This window comes from Callithrix jacchus, chromosome 6 (genome assembly GCF_049354715.1).
Source record: "Callithrix jacchus isolate 240 chromosome 6, calJac240_pri, whole genome shotgun sequence".
Classification (NCBI taxonomy): Eukaryota; Metazoa; Chordata; class Mammalia; order Primates; family Cebidae; genus Callithrix; species Callithrix jacchus.
The window spans coordinates 105,513,214-105,533,900 of record NC_133507.1 but is presented as its reverse complement, the minus strand read 5'-3'; the positions used below and the strand labels follow the sequence as shown (position 1 = coordinate 105,533,900).

Genomic DNA, 20,687 nt, shown 5'->3' with positions numbered 1-20,687 from the left:
AGGCTGACCCCCAGCAGGGACCAGGCTCCACCTCATCCCCACACCCCGGCCCCTCCACTGCTGTGATACCTAGATGTATGCCTGCATCACTGCTCCCTGACTACATGAACCCCATGAGGCCTCTGAATCCTGTTCTAATGTCCCCTCATCCAGGAATCATGAGCCCTCCAGCTTGCATTATTCTCCTCTTGTTACTGCACTTCTAGGATCTGTCATACCACTTGCATTAGATTCACTCTTCACACAGCAGGATACCAAGGAAGGAACCATAAAAGACATTGCTGAACCATAAAAGACATCGTGGCTTCCTCCTGCTTCCTCTTGCATCACGTGCTGCAAGGTAGGCTGGGACCTAGCAGCCATGTTGTGAGGACACTCAAGCAGCCCTAAGCAGAGGCTCACAGATGAGGACCTAAGGGCACTGCTGAGAGCCCTGTGAGGCCATTCTGGCCCAGCCAAGCCTTCAGCGGGCTAAAGCACTGGCTGATAGCTTGACTATGGCAACCTGAGAGAGCTGGAGCTCAGCCTGTCTCAAATTCCTGACCCTCAGAAATGGAGTGAGATAACAGTTGCTTGTGGTTTTAAACTGCTAAGTGTTGGAACAATTATTAGGCAGCAAAAGATAGCAAATGCCCTGGTTATTCCTTCTATCTCCAGGTCCTTGGGGCAAACTCTCCTGACATTCCTAACACCTCCTGGCATCTCTCGGAGGTGCTGGGGAGGCATGTGAGTTTCAGTCAAGCTGGCTGGGGTCTGAGTCCTCAGTCAAGAGTAGCACAGAGGGGACAAGGGTGGCTGGTGCCAGTGAGGCTTGGGTGTGCCATGTTGTAGCTACAGAGGGAGGCCTGCTGCCAGCCCAAAGGCTTGCTGAGAGCATGGGCCAAGTCCATGTCACATTTTGTGTGGTTTCCAAGGTTGGCCAACACTTGGCTGCTCCACCAAATTCAGTGAAATACTAGGAAATCCACCTTTGACTTCAAACACCTTTGATTTCACGTTTGAGTCATTCATGACAGTCTCGGTCCACGATGTGCTCAGATGTGATCAATTTGATTACTATTGGTTTTGAATTCATAAAAAAGGTGCAAGTATGTGGATTCACAAATGCCACAGTCCTATCTTTCTCTTCGGGTTAAAAGCAGCCACTGAAAACCCAGGCCCTCCCCATCAGGCCCTCAGCCCAGCTCCCGTTCTCAGCCCTCTGCTTGCAAGCAGGGCTTACCTGAGGGTGCCTGCCGACAGGTGCCCATAGGAGCCGCTGGCCGCTGAGCTGCTGCGGGAATTGTTGATGTAGGCCACCAGCGAGTTGGGTGAGGTGCGGATCATCCGCTGAAGGTCCAGGCTGGCGTCTGAGAGCGGGGAGATGGACAGCGCCCGCTTGCGGCTCAGGCGGGGCGTCACCCGAGGGCTGGAGAAACGGGACACTGTGGGACGGCCAACACAAGACAGGTCAGCATCACTGGGGATGGGGGAGGAAGTGACAGGTAGGCAGGGGACAGGAAGAGCCTATGAGGATGGTCTAATAAGAATCCTGCCAACTTTCCAGTTGTGAGCTCTTAGACAAAGAATGTTACCTCTTGGTCTCAGTTTATTGATCTGTAAAATGGACTGAGTAGCACAAGGCATGGTGAGGACTGGAGAAGTGAATGAATGTAAGGTGTTTGGACAAGTGAATATGAGCACTGAGCAGAGTGTCTTTACCATTAGGTGCAGAGACCAGGGCTGGAACCCAGCAGTGCTTACCACATGAGTGTGCACGAATCATAAGTGAGCAGCAGTTCGGTGGCCTCTCACCAAGGGAGCCCACCTGGGAAGCCAGCCCTAGGTCAAGAAACAGGGCTTGGCCAGTGCCCACAAGCCCCCTGCATCTTCCAACCCAAGGGTAGCTGCTATCCTGGCTTCTAACACAGATAAGTGCTGCCTACTTCTGAGCTTTGTGTAAATGGAATTTTAAATATGCTTTCCTATCTGGCCTTCCTCATCCACATGGTCAGTTTGTATGATTTATCCATGCTATTGAGTGTGGGAGATGCTCTTCTGTTCCCACTGCTATGGAGAATTCCATGGGGAAGGGAATGAATGGAAGTCAATGCTCCAAGGTCATGGGTCATGTTGTATCTGAAATCAACACTAAAGTGCACCCCTGATAGGGAGTTTGCCAAGCAGAGGCTTGGATGGCTGTGTGGACACATGGATATGCCCTCAGCCCTCGCCAGCTGCTGTCACACACCTACATGACTGCAGAAGGGAAGAGGGCTTGCCCCTGACAAGTGCACCCTGCACCCCAGGGCCACAGGCTCTTCCACCATGGTTCCAGACTGCGCCCCCTCATGGTGCCCCCATGAGGATTCTAGGTCTCTCCCCTGCACAAACAGTGGCCTAGAAACGGGCTGACAACACTGCTGCATGACTCACCACATGCCAAGTTTCCTGCCTTGTCCAGACCCTCCCACAGCCAGTTTCTCTTTTTAAAGGGCTCTAATAGTGACAACCACCAGGGCTGGCAGGAGGTGTAAATTAGGTGATGCGTGAGAAGTGCCTGGCCCACGGCAGGGCACAATAAATGCTTGGGCCTGTCTTTGGCCTTCTGGACACCTGCATGGAGTAGCCTCTTCTCATGTCTTGCTGGCCCCTGCCCACCCATCCTCCTTTCCGTGGCCTCCAGGTTCCCCAGGGGCTGGTGGTGTCACCCATAAACGATGCTGGGGGTTGCTTAAGCACATCCATGTTTGTGCTCAGCTGTTCTGGGCTTGTGATGACCTCTTTCTTCCCTTCTGCCTGCCCAGACCTGCTGAGATCCCACCTGGGTGCTCCCTTCTCCGGGCAGGCTGCCCTGACTACAGGGTCTGGCTCCATGGGCCTCCTGCTCACAGTCCACATGGCCCCTTGGCACTCCCAAAGCTTTCCTGTTGGCTCTGACCACTGGCCTCAGGGTTACTCTGAATCATGCATGTGTCAGTGCTTTGTCTCCATAGCTGCAGGAGTACTGAGGGCAGGGTGTGATGGCCTGCAAGCCTCTGAGCCCCCCACTCCATACATACCAGTCCCAAAGAAGACTGTGTGAGGGCAGAGCCCACACCCACCTACTGAACAAGCCACATGCCATGCTGGGCCCTAGGGGCAACCATGCCTGGCCCAGACTCACACTTGCTGCAATTCTGAGAAGACCTAGGGATCCCTGGGGAGGCTCTTTCCTGCCAGGCCACCAGGAGAAGCACCTCTCTAAGGCATGGAGAGGACAGAGGACATCCAGGACCATTGGGCCAAAAGGGGCTTCCAGGGTTTTCTCTCCTAATGGCCTCTTTCACAGGATATGGGGAGTCTGGGGCCACAGAGGAGAGTAGACAGCAAGCAGCCTGGGATGAAGGGACTCTGGGTAGAGGGACAGAGACCTGGGCTGGACCAGTGGCCTGTGGTGGGGTGACGTGGGGGCTGCACATGGGTACCCTGGGCTGGATCCATCAGTCAGCTGCATGACTTGGGACAAATTGTTTTACCTGTCACAGATTCCAGGTCTTCATCAATGACTCCAGCATAAAACAAGTCCCCTGCCAGCTCTGGGTTACTTTGACCCAATGGGATGATGGGTGAGGAGGTGGCCCGGGCACTCCAGAGTGGCAACAGTTGGGACCCTCATGTGACCCAATTCTTGGTATTCTTTATTTTCCACAAGAAGAGTTAAGTGAGTTTAGGAAAGCTCCCAGTTGAAAAAAAAAGGTGAGATAATCAAAACATTCTTTTCTTTCGACATCCTTGTCAGCTAAACTTTCTGCTTTTGCTGTTTATTTATTGGGCTACAAAGACTGGAGCTTATAGGATTTTAGTAAGCAGAGCTACAGTGGGTACACAAAAGACTCTCCACAGATGCTTCTGGGGATGACCAGTTGGTCTGACCCCACAGAGGGGCCAGGGCAAAGCAGGTAACTCAGACAACTCCTCCTTTCTCCTATGGCAGGAAGGATCCTGGGCCACCTGCTTGAGGACAGAAGGAGGCAGGAAAACCCATAGAGTAGGCTACTCCCCAGTCAGCCCGGAGGCTGCACTGCAAATATGACCACCCACACTAAACAGTGATCCTGGACAAAAAACAGGGGCATCCTGGCTGGAGTGTGCTCCTCTAGTGCAGTATCTGCATCCTGGCTGGAGTGTGCTCCTCTAGTGTAGTATCTGCATCCTTGCTGGACTGTGTTCCTCTAGTGTAGTATCTGCATCCTGGCTGGAGCGTGTTCCTCTAGTGTAGTATCTGCATCCTGGCTGGAGTGTGCTCCTCTAGTGCAGTATCTGCATCCTGGCTGGAGCGTGTTCCTCTAGTGTAGTATCTGCATCCTGGCTGGAGCGTGCTCCTCTAGTGCAGTATCTGCATCCTGGCTGGAGCGTGTTCCTCTAGTGTAGTATCTGCATCCTGGCTGGAGTGTGCTCCTCTAGTGTAGTATCTGCATCCTGGCTGGAGCGTGTTCCTCTAGTGTAGTATCTGCATCCTGGCTGGAGTGTGCTCCTCTAGTGTAGTATCTGCATCCTGACTGGAGTGTGTTCCTCTAGTGTAGTATCTGCATCCTGACTGGAGTGTGTTCCTCTAGTGTAGTATCTGCATCCTGACTGGAGTGTGCTCCTCTAGTGTAGTATCTGCATCCTGGCTGGAGCGTGTTCCTCTAGTGTAGTATCTGCATCCTGGCTGGAGCGTGTTCCTCTAGTGTTGTATCTGCATCCTGGCTGGAGCGTGTTCCTCTAGTGTAGTATCTGCATCCTGACTGGAGTGTGTTCCTCTAGTGTAGTATCTGCATCCTGACTGGAGTGTGCTCCTCTAGTGTAGTATCTGCATCCTGGCTGGAGCGTGTTCCTCTAGTGTAGTATCTGCATCCTGGCTGGAGTGTGCTCCTCTAGTGTAGTATCTGCATCCTGACTGGAGTGTGTTCCTCTAGTGTTGTATCTGCATCCTGGCTGGAGCGTGTTCCTCTAGTGTTGTATCTGCATCCTGGCTGGAGCGTGTTCCTCTAGTGTATTATCTGCATCCTGGCTGGACTGTGTTCCTCTAGTGTAGTATCTGCATCCTGGCTGGAGCGTGTTCCTCTAGTGTAGTATCTGCATCCTGGCTGGACTGTGTTCCTCTAGTGTAGTATCTGCATCCTGACTGGAGTGTGTTCCTCTAGTGTAGTATCTGCATCCTGGCTGGACTGTGTTCCTCTAGTGTAGTATCTGCATCCTGGCTGGAGCGTGTTCCTCTAGTGTAGTATCTGCATCCTGGCTGGAGTGTGCTCCTCTAGTGCAGTATCTGCATCCTGGCTGGACTGTGTTCCTCTAGTGTAGTATCTGCATCCTAGGTGGAGCGTGCTCCTCTAGTGTAGGATCTGCATCCTGGCTGGACTGTGTTCCTCTAGTGTAGTATCTGCATCCTGGCTGGAGCGTGTTCCTCTAGTGCAGTATCTGCATCCTGACTGAACTGTGTTCCTCTAGTGTAGTATCTGCATCCTGGCTGGACTGTGTTCCTCTAGGGTAGTATCTGCATCCTGGCTGGGGTGTGTTCCTCTAGGGTAGTATCTGCATCCTGGCTGGAGTGTGCTCCTCTAGTGCAGTATCTGCATCCTGGCTGGACTGTGTTCCTCTAGTGTAGTATCTGCATCCTGGCTGGACTGTGTTCCTCTAGGGTAGTATCTGCATCCTGGCTGGAGTGTGCTCCTCTAGTGCAGTATCTGCATCCTGGCTGGACTGTGTTCCTCTAGTGTAGTATCTGCATCCTGGCTGGAGCGTGTTCCTCTAGTGCAGTATCTGCATCCTGACTGGACTGTGATCCTCTAGTGTAGTATCTGTATCCTGGCTGGACTGTGTTCCTCTAGGGTAGTATCTGCATCCTGGCTGGGGTGTGTTCCTCTAGTGTAGTATCTGCATCCTGGCTGGAGTGTGCTCCTCTAGGGTAGTATCTGCATCCTGGCTGGAGTGTGCTCCTCTAGTGCAGTATCTGCATCCTGGCTGGACTGTGTTCCTCTAGTGTAGTATCTGCATCCTGGCTGGACTGTGTTCCTCTAGGGTAGTATCTGCATCCTGGCTGGAGTGTGCTCCTCTAGTGCAGTATCTGCATCCTGGCTGGACTGTGTTCCTCTAGTGTAGTATCTGCATCCTGGCTGGACTGTGTTCCTCTAGTGTAGTATCTGCATCCTGGCTGGGGCGTGTTCCTCTAGGGTAGTATCTGCATCCTGACTGGAGCGTGTTCCTCTAGTGTAGTATCTGCATCCTGGCTGGGGCGTGTTCCTCTAGGGTAGTATCTGCATCCTGGCTGGGGTGTGTTCCTCTAGGGTAGTATCTGCATCCTGGCTGGAGTGTGCTCCTCTAGTGCAGTATCTGCATCCTGGCTGGACTGTGTTCCTCTAGTGTAGTATCTGCATCCTGGCTGGAGCGTGTTCCTCTAGTGCAGTATCTGCATCCTGACTGGAGTGTGTTCCTCTAGTGTAGTATCTGCATCCTGGCTGGACTGTGTTCCTCTAGGGTAGTATCTGCATCCTGGCTGGGGTGTGTTCCTCTAGGGTAGTATCTGCATCCTGGCTGGAGTGTGCTCCTCTAGTGCAGTATCTGCATCCTGGCTGGACTGTGTTCCTCTAGTGTAGTATCTGCATCCTGGCTGGACTGTGTTCCTCTAGGGTAGTATCTGCATCCTGGCTGGAGTGTGCTCCTCTAGTGCAGTATCTGCATCCTGGCTGGACTGTGTTCCTCTAGTGTAGTATCTGCATCCTGGCTGGACTGTGTTCCTCTAGGGTAGTATCTGCATCCTGGCTGGAGTGTGCTCCTCTAGTGCAGTATCTGCATCCTGGCTGGACTGTGTTCCTCTAGTGTAGTATCTGCATCCTGACTGGACTGTGTTCCTCTAGTGTAGTATCTGCATCCTGGCTGGACTGTGTTCCTCTAGTGTAGTATCTGCATCCTGGCTGGGGTGTGTTCCTCTAGGGTAGTATCTGCATCCTGGCTGGACTGTGTTCCTCTAGTGTAGTATCTGCATCCTGACTGGAGTGTGTTCCTCTAGGGTAGTATCTGCATCCTGACTGGAGCGTGTTCCTCTAGTGTAGTATCTGCATCCTGGCTGGAGCGTGTTCCTCTAGTGCAGTATCTGCATCCTGGCTGGAGTGTGCTCCTCTAGTGCAGTATCTGCATCCTGGCTGGACTGTGTTCCTCTAGTGTAGTATCTGCATCCTGGCTGGACTGTGTTCCTCTAGTGTAGTATCTGCATCCTGGCTGGGGTGTGTTCCTCTAGGGTAGTATCTGCATCCTGACTGGAGCGTGTTCCTCTAGTGTAGTATCTGCATCCTGGCTGGGGTGTGTTCCTCTAGGGTAGTATCTGCATCCTGACTGGAGCGCGTTCCTCTAGTGTAGTATCTGCATCCTGGCTGGAGCGTGTTCCTCTAGTGCAGTATCTGCATCCTGGCTGGGGTGTGCTCCTCTAGTGTAGTATCTGCATCCTGGCTGGAGTGTGCTCCTCTAGTGTAGTATCTGCATCCTGGCTGGGGTGTGTTCCTCTAGTGTAGTATCTGCATCCTGGCTGGAGCGTGCTCCTCTAGTGTAGTATCTGCATCCTGGCTGGAGTGTGTTCCTCTGCTGCAGTATCTGCATCCTGGGTGGAGTCTGTTTCTGCAGTGCAGCATCTGTATCCTGGCTGTTTTGCGCTTCTCTGCTGTAGTATCTAGAGAAACGCCTGCTTCTGAATTCTTATGTAATTAATGAGCCAGTGACAGCCGCTGTTCAGTGACGCTTAGACCCACTGACTAATTTAATAGCTACCACCATTGTCCAAGCAAAGCAGATTTGCAGATTAGCAAGTATGCTTGGGAAGTAAGTGACTTGCTGTAGGTCACCGAGCTACAGAGGCCGGATTTCAACTCAGGTCCAAAGGAGCCCTGCTGTCTGGAGTTTGTGAGGACTCAGTGTCCCCTCTCTCCATCTTCAGAGAAGTCAGTTAAGGCGCAGGGCCAGGAGGATGTCCCCTCCCACAAACAGTTTTCAACCTCCCATTTTCAGTGGCGCTGAAGAGTGAACCTTCTCGGAGCCAGCTGCCTCCTTGTCCTCTCCTCCTATCCACAAGGCAGCTCCCGCTCAGCACAGCCAGCCTCACACTCCTGACCTGTGCCTGAACCAGCTCTTCCTACAGGCCTGAGCTTAGCACATGCCTGCCATTTGCACAGTGGCAGAGCGGGAGACCCAGGAGTCAGCCTTCCCTCCTCCCCTCCACCACAGTGGAACCCCCTAATGTGTGGGTTCATGAACGCCTCTCAAAATCTCTCCTTTCAAACCCCACCCCCAGCATAGCCCACCACTTGCTCAGATCATTCTGGAGCCCTCAGCTAACAGCTGTCCAATCCACAGTGCTCACGGCAAAGAGAGAGAGATTTTCAACTCGGAAACAGGATCACGTCCCTGCCCTCTCCCCAAAACTTTCTAAAGCTCCTCACTGCTATTACAAAGAAGGTCTAGGAGGTGGCCTGTGGGGTGCCCTCACTCCAGCCACTGCGCTCCTTCCAGCACCTCCTCCCTGTCACCTGCTCAGGGACTTGCTCCTATCTTTCTCACCATGCATTAGGGACTCAAATCCTTTTCCTGCCTGACCATCCCCAAGACTCCAATACAGCTGGCACAGCCATGAGCCCAGTGGGAGGTGCCAAGGGCTGACCCATGGCACAGACAGGACATGCTGAGGAACAGATGCACAGCCACCTAAAGACAGCACTTACTCAACGCTACCCTCACATGCGCTAGGACTTCTCCTAACTTTCAAGTGTTAGGTAATTTCATCTTCACCACGGCGCCATAAAGAAGGGGCTGTTATGCTCATTTTACAGAAGACAAAACAAAGGCATTAAGTAACTTGCCCAAGGTCCAGGGACACCAAAACCACCTGCCGTGGGGCCTCATGCCCAGGGTGCAGAGGAGGAGAGGTGTCTTGAGGCAGCGGGGCATATGACTGTGAGAAGGCACAGGGAGGGTCCCCTGAATGGGAGGGGACCCCAGGTGGACACACACACACACACACACACACACAGACACCCCAGGTGGACATGCACACCCCCCCAGGTGAACATATACACACACCCCAGGTGGGCACACTGCCCCCAGGTGGACACACACATATACATACCCCAGGTGGACACACACACACACACACACACACACCCCAGGTGGACATGCACACCCCCCCAGGTGAACACATACACACACCCCAGGTGGACACACTGCCCCCAGGTGGACACATATACACACCCCAGGTGGACACACTGCCCCCAGGTGGACACACATATACATACCCCAGGTGGACACACACACACACACACACACCCCAGGTGGACATGCACACCCCCCCCAGGTGAACACATACACACACCCCAGGTGGACACACACACTCCAGGTGGACACCCCCCCCAGGTGGACACAAACACACACCCCAGGTGGACATGCACACACACACTGCAGGTGAACATACACATACCCCAGGCAGACACACACACATACACACACACACATATTCTAGGTGAACACACACCCCAGGTGAACACACACATACACATACACACACACACTCCAGGTGGACACACATACACACACAATCCAGGTAGACACACACACTGCAGGTGAACATACACACACACCCCCCAGGTGGACATGCACACCCCCCCAGGTGGACACACCACCCTCAGGTGGACACACATATACACACCCCAGGTGGACACCCCCCCCAGGTGGACACACACACCCCAGGTGGACATGCATACACACACTGCAGGTGAACATACACACACTCCAGGTGGACACACACACACACATACACACACTGCAGGTGAACATACACACATACACCCCAGATGGACACACATACACACACACATGATGCAGAGGCTCATAGACAGCCTCTGCCACTGGCCTGTCAAGCCTGTCACTTTGTGGCTTCCTTGGAGCACACTTACTTAGCTTTCCCGAGCCTTTCTTTCCCCATCTGTATAATCAGGGCAGTGTGACTTGCTTTGCGGGGCTGTTGTGAAGACACATAGAACGCCAAGAATAGTGCCTAAAACCCAGCGGGCATTCCAAAATGAAACTGCTAATGAATGTGGCTTCTTCAAGGGCCAGGAGGACTGTTCCAAGGGGCAGGGTGAGCCTCCAGTTAATAATGGAGTGAAGGACAGCAAGTCTAGGAGCGAAGATTGGGGCACGCAGCAACACAGCTGTCATTAGACATTCATTCACCCGCTTCCATTCGGCGTCCTCTCAGCTTCTGGGTTCTTATTTACTGAGTCCACTCCCTGTCAATCCTCACTTCAAAGGAAACTCAAAGAAAGATGCAGAAGTGAATTCTCTGAAAGATTCCTATTACTTACAAATGGAGTGGCAAATGCGGAAATGTGAGGAAAAAACCATCGGACATGATATAAAGCAAGAAACCCACACACATCTTTGTAATACATTTTTTTAAAAAGATTCTGCTGCTAATATTTGGATTCCCACCCTCTTGTGTGCCCCTAACAAGAGGAAACAGGCCAAATCTGACAGTGATATTCATCTCTGTTATTCCTGCCTCTCATGGGAAATATGTTTATTAATGCACCTCTTCCCTTGATAAATTACTAAATAGAAAGAAAAGCCTGGCACTCATTTCCCATGGTTTCTCCTGTGATTTATGACTGAGAACACAGAGTAGTCATCTGTGGATGTGCCTGTTTTAATGCCGGTCAGCCATGGGTGACTGGCCACCTGCCCACCCTCACCTGGGTGGATGCCAACACCACCTGCCTCTGGACCCTGCTTCACCCACTAGTGCTTTCTGTTGCTCATTCACGTGTTCATTCATTCATCCATCAGCCCCTCTCTCATGTAGTGCTGAGAGTATGCCAGGCATTGGTTGGACATGATGGGGACTGCAGGCAGGGAAGACTCTGACCCTGCCCTCATGGAGCTCACCGTATAGGAGAGAGGTGAAGACAGTGCCCTGAGGCACCAGGCAGGATTTGCAAGGTGCCATCTAAGCAGGATTATTCTAGAGAATCCCAAGGTGGTCAGGAGGGAGATCATTGCTTTCCCTGGGAAGGGGAAAGAGGTGTAAGAGCAGCCCTGGACTCAGGCCAACCCAGGTTCTAACCCTGCTTGCACACTCTGAACTGGGTAGCTGTGGGCAAATCACTGGTTGTCTCACGCAGAAATGGGCTACTAGCACCCACCAGAGGGGTGCTATGGGCTAACCAGCGTATCATCTGTAGCTGTGGGTGGACTTCCATGAAGTTGGGGCTGGGGATCCCCCCAAGGCCTGCATGCCCAGGAGCCTGGGCCGAGGGGCAGGAAGAAAGAGCTTCATCCTGGCACCGGGTCCCGGGAGCCTTCTCTGTGTCAGATGCCGTCCTCAGCCGTGGGCTGGGATGTGCCGCCACCAGGGCCAGCAGGACACAGCCTCATAGTAGGCCTCCGGTGCCCCGAACACTCACTGGCTAAAACGTGTTCCCTACATGGCCCAACTCCCTCACCCAGATATTTTCTGGCTCACTGAGGAGATGCTCTAAGGAAATCTGGCCTGAGGACCTTAATGCCCTCACACCTAGCCGTCCACAGCCCTCTCACCCACTCTGATCGGGGAGTAGCAAGAGTCTGCATCATGGAGCAGGAAGCTCAGAGTTACTGGCACCACGGCCTAGCTGAGTGAGGAACACAGAACCAGGCTGTGCCACAGGCTCCTCACCTGTGAAGGGGCTTCGTGAAGCCGATGTGGTGGGACAGTTTGTGGGGCTTTACCAGATAACCCAGAGACACCGCTGAGCCTGTGCCTATACACAGCCCCACCGCCTCACACAGGGACCTGCAGTCTGGCTTCCTTTGCCTCAGTCTCCCTTCCTGCCTCAGGCCAGGCAAAGGATCCTGCCTGACTTGGGCCTCTGGCGGCTCCTCCACCAGCTCTTCCTGCCTCTCTGGGTTTGATCAATGTAATTGGTTTCTGAAAACCCCCCGGATCCGCAGGAGGCATAAAGAACAGGCGTCAGAATGGAGGTGACATCCGAGCCAAATTAGTGTCAATATGACAATAAAATGCACGGCTTGGAGGAAGTATGAGCTGTAAACAGACAACATTTCAATCGGAAACATCTCAATCTTCTCAATATGGTGGAGGGGGGAGGGGGCGACTGTTCTGTTGTTAAATCACCAATATTCAACAGCATAACATGAGAAAATTCCATTTGAGGGCCCGGGTGACAACCAGTGAATTCCCTGCTCTCCAGGGAGCCGCTCAGCAGAATGATGACCTGGGCTCCCTGACTGGTTCTCTATCACCTTCCCATGCAGCAGTGCTCCTGTCTTCCTACTGTAAATCAGGCCCCCTTTAAGAACAAGAGGAAATGGGCCTTCACCCACCACCAGGAGACCAGGGAAGGGGATTTCATCAGAGCCTGGGAGATCCATCTGTCCTGGCTGCACCTGGCCTCAGCGCCCTGGGAGGAACGCAGGGCTTGGCTTTCCAATCCCACAAGAGCCCATAGAGGCCTCTCTAGCTTCTGGCCTTTCTTCCATCACTGCACTGTGTTTCCAAATGCAGGCTGCACAGTCGGCCCAAATGAGGTTATTTGAGGTTTGATGGAGGCAGAGACAGGAATATCCTCCTCAGACGGGGATTAGGTTTTCCATTTCAGGAAAAAATACAAAGTTCCATTTTAAGAAACATTTATTTAACCCCCAAAGGCGAGTCTATTAAAAAAATATTATTAAATACACAATTGTGCAGGTGGCAGTCAGCTAAGGTTTGCAAACGGGTGTGCTCGGGACAAGGTCCTGGGGGATGAGGACCCACATGGAGTTCCCACCACCTCTACCCGCTCACCTTCCTGCCTGGCAGAGCCCTCTCCACGCCTCAGCTGGATACTCAAAGCCTCCAGAAAGTTCTCTCCCTTGCAGTGCTCCCTCCTGTGGGTGCTGAGAAAGGAGGCTGGGGTGGGTGGGCATCAGGTAAGGACAGGCATTCTTGATCCCAGCCAGGAGCACACACAGGGTACACTGGAGCTCAGGCACCAGGAAGGCAGGGCTTGTGTGCTGCTCCTGAGGCATCTCGTCCCTAGATCTAGAACTGGGCCTGGGACATAGAAGGTGCCCAATCAACACCCGCTGAATCAACCAGTGTGTGTGCAAGAGACAGAGACGGAGAAAGAGAGAGAGAGAGAAGGCCTGTTCTCCTGGGCCGTCCATGAGTTCTCCAGGACCCTGTGCCTGCACAGAGCTCACGTGCTCAAGGTCATGTGCATCGTGGCTTCCTGGTGTGAACACATGCTCCTCAGAGAGAGCCAGGCCCTTCTACAGGTCTCCTGAGGTGCACTGCTGGTGCCATGGATGGCCTACAGAATTTTCTCAATGAGAATTTGAGCAAAAAGAAACCTAGTGGAAACGCTCACTCACATTCTCTGCTGGGTGGTCTGGAGCTTTCTGGGAGGGAAACCCACCTTTGAAAACACCTCCCCAGCTCCAATGGTTCCCGAGAGGGGAGGGGCCTGGGGGACACCCTAGAGACAGGTCCAGGCTCAGACAAACTTGGGCCTGGCTGACAGCTCTGGTGTTGGTTTCAGCATCTCCTAGAGACACACGAGTAACCATCCACGCAGGCAGCAGAGCTGAGTGGAATTGCAAAAAGCATTTTTAAAAGTTGAAGTGAAAGTTCTGGTTTTAGTTGAAAATGGTTTTGGGAAAAAAATGCATTAAGTAGCAACAAAAATAGGAGATAATCCTGGACTACTCTGATTTTCTTGGATTGTAACTGACTGGGAACAAAGAGAAAGAAGTCATCTGCTTCTGAAATCCACGGATAAGGAAAATGCCCCCACCTCCAACTCATGCCGGAACCGGAGAAACTGGTATCCCTCCTCAGGCCGACTCTGGAATCTGGTGATGCTTCCGCCCTATCCCTGCATCCTGAAGCCAGATGCGTTCCCAAGGTGGAAGCAGTGAAGGCACGGCGGGTGGGGTGTGATGAGTTAACTAGCAGATGCTGGAGGGCTGTGAGCTCTTGTGCCCACTGCTGAGCTAACCCCTGCACTCCTCTGCCTTCCTGCTTCCTTGAGATGCTCAGCCCCAGGCGCTGCCAAATTCTGAGCACCTGGAAGGCAAAGCAGCTCCCCAGCCCGTTCCAGTCCCCTATGAGCCAACAACAGGGGACTTGAGTGGTCCCTTCCTTAGCTGGAGTGCATCTTTCCATCCCAGGGTCTTTTCTAAGTGCCATTCACTCATTTACTCACTCACCTGACAGACACTGAGGAACTGCTCCTGACCAGATATGCTCCCAGACCTGGCAGGGCTGGCCATCTGGCCATATGTAAGGAGAAGTCCCAGCCAGTTCCTGTGGGAGGTGCCTTGGGTTCCGCTAGTGCAGTGGAGCTAGCTGGTGGCTTGAGAGGCCTGGAGCTGGATTCTTGTGGGGTCTCAGGAGAAGGCCTAGGGCACCGTGCATTGGACACTGTGCAGGAATGAGCTCAGGGAGGTATCTGGGGACCTGCAGATGGGGCAGTGCATGGCAAGACTGCAGCGTGCAGGTGACGATAAGTGAGCTGGAGAGGAAGACCTCTGTATGGGGGTGCTAAAGTCTGAATTTTATCCTGAGGGGGCTAGAGGTGGTACAGGCTGAGCACAGAATGGATAAAGAGGGGGAGACTAGGTGAATAGCAGCCATGGAGCAATGCTACAAGGGTGACATGTCACTGGCTGGCCTGGGAAGGGTGACACGCCACACTTAGAGGCCTAGAGAACAGGATGGGATGGATGGGAGACGGCAAGGAAAAGGTCTGGGAGGACCTGGGGCCTGGGCCTAGGCGGCAGGTGGACAGAACTGCCTATGATGAAGACACAGACTCCTGCAAGAGGGAGTGACAGACATACTGGTGCGAAGAGGCCTGCGCCAGCGTTATTCCACACCTGCTACATGCCAGGCACTGGGCTAAGCTCACACGTGCCATCTCAATGTGTTTAATCCACGCAGCTTGCATGACTTGGGATCGCCACCCCACACCGCTTCGGTCCTGTCACCAGCTCTGAGTCCAGCTACCACAGAGAGGACACCGTGCAGCCAGGCCTGGCCTAGGCCTGTCCTAGAGCTCGCTGAACAACTTCTCCCCTCTGGCTCTGACCCAGCTGCTCTGAGCCCAAGTTCACCTGGCCTGGCTGGCCCTCCCTGGGGTCAGGGCTCATGGTTGGTCAGGTGCATGTGCTGCTGGAAACTGTACCCCAGGGAAGGGCAGATGGTGTTGGTAACAAACAGAGCAAGACCTGGGGCGAGCTGCTAGATGTTGGGAGCCCATATGCTCATCTTAAAGTAAGGAGCGTATCTCTAGCCTCAGAAGGTGGCTAAGGGAGTTACATGGAAGAATGTGTATAAAATCACAGAAGAGAGGCAGCTCGCATTCCAGTTCACTGTCTCTCATGTATACACACGCACAGAGCAGACACTCATGCGGCAAATCACTGGACGACTCCTGGCTGCCTGGCTTAGCCTTTCCTGCTCTGTGGGGACATCTGCCTCATCTTACCCCACTCAGCCATGATTTCTCTGCCTCGTCCACTTTCCTATTGGCCTTATGCCACCCTCAGGCCCTTGGAGGAAGGGTCCTGCTTGGAGGAAGCTGACATCTGGGTGTGGCTATTTGCACACGATCCTTCATGCGCTGGATTGCTGTTGTTTGGTTTCTAATATCGGCAAGGAGCATGCTTAGCGCATGACTTTCTCTCAGTGCCTCTGACACCTCACTGTGGCTCGTGGGAGCATTGTGCAGGGCTGCTGAGAGGAGAGGGGGACACAGCACATGGATGTGTGTGTGCTCAGAGGGACGTCAGTGTCCTGCAGAGATGACAGGTGTCATTGGACACCTGCATGGTATGCTTAATCCTGGACTAAACACCATGCTGGGGAAGGCAAGGAAGAACAGGACAGACATGGACCACATTCTGGTGGCATCCCTGAGGCATGCTATAGCCTCCTTCCAGGGCCTGGCAAGGACCACACCCATGAGGGGTCAGCCCTGGAGGTCTGCCACCCTCTTCTCAGCAAAACTCTTCCTGGGAAGTAGGAGATGCTCAAGATAGCTGAGGAGCCATGTGAGGCGGTTGCTCCAAGTATGAGGTAGGACAGGCAAAGAGTGAAGTAGGATCTTGAGGAGGGAACTGTCCCAGTGACTGAGGGGCACAGGGGACAGGGAAGGAGGAGGCTTCCAAAGAGACTTCCTGGAGGAGGCAAGGTGTCAGCCAGGCCTTAAGGAAGTGAAGAGCTCCCCTGCAAGAAAGCCCTGGGGGAGGGTCAGGGTGAGCAAAGCGGGCGGGGGGGCCCACCCTGAGTCTCATGGCCCCACCTGGCCCCACATGACTTCCCGCCAGCCCACCCCCAACCTGCGCAGGCTACACAGCCCTGTAGGCACCAGGGCTGCCCCTGCAGGACGGTTTCCCTGCAGGCTTCTGTCTCCTTGCCTTGAGCTTTCAGGGAGTGAAAACACCACCCCAGGGAAGGCTCAAGAAGGCTGGCTCTCCAGGATGCGCCTGCCCGTCTGCTGCTGTGGCTTCCAGCTCTACTGGCTGCCCTGCCTCCCTGTGTGCCGCGGGCCAGGGCTCCAGGACCTGCAGGTGGAGTGGCACTGACTGGGGGATGGGAGGGGCGCTAAGCCTTCCACCCTCTCCACTCTTCCTTGAGAGGGACTCCATGCTGACCCCAGGGCTAATGGTCAGGGGGTCACAGGCGTCCCTTTGAAAGCAGCTGTGAGGATGGCATTTGGTAGGTGGGAAGGACTTGGTGTCTAGCAGGCACCAAAAGCTTCATCTACCCAGGACACCTGACTTCCCTCCTTCCCACCTACAGCTTCCTAGCTCAGTTACCAACTCCATTCTTCAAATGCTTAGGCCCGAGACCCTGCGGTCAAGATAAAGGGGAGTTGAGATAAAAACTCCCCTTTATCTCAACTCCATATTCTAGCTGGGAGCACATCCTGTGGCTCTACCTTCACTATCTTCCTGAGACCTGGCCCCTTCTCCCCACCTCTATCAACTGGACCCCCTGCCTCCATCTTGCCTCCAAATCAATTCTCACATCAGCATGGAGGGAGATTCTGTCTGTGAGTCAGTCAGATCTCTTTTCTCCTTGGTCCAGCCTCATCTCCAGTGAAAGTCAGCCTCTTCCGAGGTCTGCTGGATGGCAAGACCCCACCTGGAAACTCTGGCTGCTCCCCCACTCCCACCCCTCACCGCCTGATCTGGCATCCTGGCTGTTTCTTGAGCTCGGCAGGCCCACTGCTGCCTCAGGCCCTTTGCACTGCAGTTTCCTCTGCCTGGAGCACTCACCCCCAGATTTCAACTTTCCAGTGAGGCTTCCTCTGACTTCCCCATTCCAAACTGCACCCTGCTCACCCAGTGCCCACTCCCGGCCCCTGCTTTGTTTCCCCGTCCATTTGTAATTGGCTACTTTGACATGTAATTCCCAGAGCTGCCTAGCATTTCTCCCCATTGCACTGTAAGTTCCGGCTTTGTTGGCTGTGGTGTCTGTGATGCTTACAACGCTTCCTGGCCCGTGGTGACTTGGTAAGTGTTCAAAGACTCAGTGCCTGTGGACAGCAGCCCTGGAAGGCATCAGAGTACAACCCAACCTCTCCTTAAGGGCCATTGTCCCCAAAAGAAACAGCGAGTGACCTCCTCAGTCTCAAGGGAGGATCCATTGGCCCCATCCTCAGCCCCTCGGGGCTGGCACTCACCGTCCACTGGGTTGAGGTAGTCGTGGAGATGGGGTGCGCTGGCAGCACCCCCGCTCTGCATCAGCAGGTCCCCGTAAGGTGCGGGGTGGCCCGCCACGAGGGTCATCTGGTGGTAATAGTCTGAGGGGGTGGTGCCTGGAGCAGGGAGGCCAAACAGACCCCTCTCCTTAAGGTGCTCCTGGGCCACTGTGGGCAGAGGAGAGAGAAAGAAGCCATCAGAACCTGGCACTGGCCACACCTTTTCCTGCCAAAAAGAAGAGAGAAACGCACATCTGGTGTGGGGGGTTCTTTCCTCGGCATTTCACCCCCACTGCCCCACTGTCTGCACCGTGATGGTCCCAGGCTTGGCCAGCATGAGCTGGGGTGTGGCTGCTGATGGAGACCAGATCCCGACCTCCACACTCCTCCATTTCATCAGATTTATAAAACAATCTCTTCCTCCCCTGCCTCCATGCCCCGCAGAATCCCGGAGCCCCAGGTCAATAGGATCCACGGTCCAGCAGAGTCTTCAAAGTTAAAAGGAGGTGCAAACAGAGGCACCTCGGTGGCACGTGGCTGGGCCAAGTCAGTCTGTGCCTGAACATTCAGGGTAAGACGGCTGCCGGGGCACCAGGCCTAGCCAGCTAAAGCTCCTGGCCTGCACATGTCCTTATCCCTGCAGCACAGAGCCTCAGGGCTGCCTGCTTCAGCCTTGAGGTCGGCTCTGCCCAGCGCTTAGGCAAGACACAGCGAGGATGAAATTCAGAGCATCTGAGGGAGGCTGGCCCTCAGCAGGGGGATGTCAGGAAACGAACGGGAGCTTGGAAACCCAGCACCTGCATTGACAGTCCACAGGTGTGCAAAGAGGGCAGTCTGAAGCCAGGAAGCAAGCTCCTAGCCACTGTGCGCCACAGCATCTGTTGCCAGCCTCGGCAAATTCCAAATGAGCTCTCATGTGCTTGGCAGAGAGAGACCAAGCCATGGAAGCTGCCGTCCTCTGCCTCCTTCTCGCCATCTCCGGCTGCATCTCCCGAGAGCCCAGGCCTCCAGCCAGGCTGATCACCCACAGCCTCTGCCTCCCCTGTCCATGCCTAAAGTGCCCTCCCCTATTTCTTCCTGCCTATCCACCTTCCCCCAAAGCCTTCCCTGGAGATCCCATTTGTCCCATTCACATATGGTCTGGCAGACACTGCCTCGGATCGCTGATGAGCTTCCAAGCCTCACATGGCAGGCTTTGGGGCTGGTACCAAGCAGGGCACACAGGACTTGAGTTCAGACCTCCTGCCAGCTGCTCTTGAACCTGATCTGCCATCCTTGGTCACTTAGCAGCTTGGCTCAGGGCTGGTGAGGCCTCAGGGTATCTGGTCTACTTCCTGCAGGAATCAGGGCCATGCAAATTAGCCAGATGCCTGCTGTGTCATGGGGCTGTGGGTGGGTACACTGGTGTTCCAGAAGCTACCTCACTATTTATCTGGAACTCATGCACAGCATGGTGCTCCATCAGTCGAAGGCCTTTCCTCCAGGGGCAGATCTGTCTCACCACCTCCAGCTCCTAATTAAAAAAATTTTTTTTTACAGACAGGATCTCACTCTGTTGCCCAAGCTGAAGCTCGGTGGTCACTGCAGCCTTGAACTCCTGGGCTCAAGCGATCCTCCCCAAATATGGGGATTACAGGCATGAGCCACTGTGCCTAGTCCACCTAGCTCTTCATGGGCTACACTGCAGTGGGTGGAACTCAGTGTCCCTGGTTCCTGAGCATTTCCAGGAGGGTGCTCTGTTGCTTCCTTCCTCCCATGGACATCCCTCTGGGCCCTCTGGCCCCAGCCCTAGGAGAGCAGCCAGGTTCCTTCCGCCTCTTCCTTGGGAGCCCTGTCACTATGTGGATTAGTTTCCCATGGATGCTGTAACAGATTAGCATAAACTTGGTGTTAACTGTTGTTAAAACAACAGAACTTTATTCTCTCACAGTTCTGGAGGACAGAAATCTGAAATTAAGGTGCTGGCAGGGCTGCACTCCCACCAGACGCTTGAGGGGAAGATGGTTCCTTACCTTTTCCAGTTTCTGGTGGTTGCCAGCTTCCTGCCCATGGCCACAGCACTCCCATCTGTGCCTCTGCCTTCACATCGCCTTGTCCCCTGTGACCCTCTATGTCCCTGGGTGGGCGTGAATGTGTCTCTCTTTTCTGGGTGTGCTTGTGGGGATACCTGTGATTGGATTTAGGGCCTGTGCAGGTAATCGGGGATGATCTCTTCAGCTTAAGGGCACTAACTTAATGACATCTGCAAAGCTCGCTTTTCCAAATTAGGGAATACCCATAGGTTTGGGGGTTAGGAGGTAGACCTGTCTTTTGGGGGGCACCCCTCAACCTGTTGTTCAGGAGTAGTGTGAAGGAATGCCAGCCTGGTCACTGTGCAAGGGGACGAAGGCTGGGGAGTTGACAGTGTTAGTTGAGCTGGGCAGAACCTGGAACCTGACCTGTGTCCTCTCTCTCTTGGCCAGCCTGTGATGGGCTGGGCACGATGCTCATGCCTGTAATCCCAGCACTGAGTCCTCAGGAGTGACATGGACAGGGCTGGGCCCACTGTCCTCAAGACAGCAACTGGGCAGCACAGGCCTCAGAGCACCTCAGCTTGCTTAAGGCCACTCAGGGGACACACGCAGAGGTCAGGGCTGAGTTCTGACCTTAAAAGGCCATTTTGGAATGGTGCCACATTCTGGCTAGCCCTTTGACAGCCCCCTGGCTACAGCCATTTGCCTTGCTTGGTTTCTCTCTGGTGAGGAGCAGGCCAAGTGTAAGCCTCCATGCCACGAAGAGAAGTCAATGGTTCAGGGAGCCTTTCTACACATTTGGAAAGCGGAAGCCCCTTTTTCATTGTGAAATTCCAGCTTGCGCATTCTCAGAGCCAGGCTTCTGCTTCAACTCACGGTCACGCCCACCAGTTGGAAGAGGATACATTCCCCTGGGGGAGAATGCTGGACCACGTTTCCCAGA

The 20,687-nt window shown here is 53.9% G+C and overlaps 1 protein-coding gene across 8 annotated transcripts in view; it reads right to left on the bottom strand.

Annotated features, from left to right (window-relative positions):
* GLI2 (GLI family zinc finger 2) overlaps positions 1 to 20,687 on the bottom strand; it is a 252,688-nt gene that overhangs the window by 22,752 nt on the left and 209,249 nt on the right. For all 8 annotated transcript variants that reach the window (XM_035305106.3, XM_035305109.3, XM_054257716.2 and 5 more), the window contains 2 exons: positions 17,715 to 17,900; positions 1,223 to 1,424 (listed from right to left, as the gene is read on the bottom strand). In XM_035305106.3, coding sequence (XP_035160997.3) covers positions 1,223 to 1,424; positions 17,715 to 17,900 — 388 coding nt within the window. The remainder of the gene's footprint in view (positions 1 to 1,222; positions 1,425 to 17,714; positions 17,901 to 20,687) is intronic.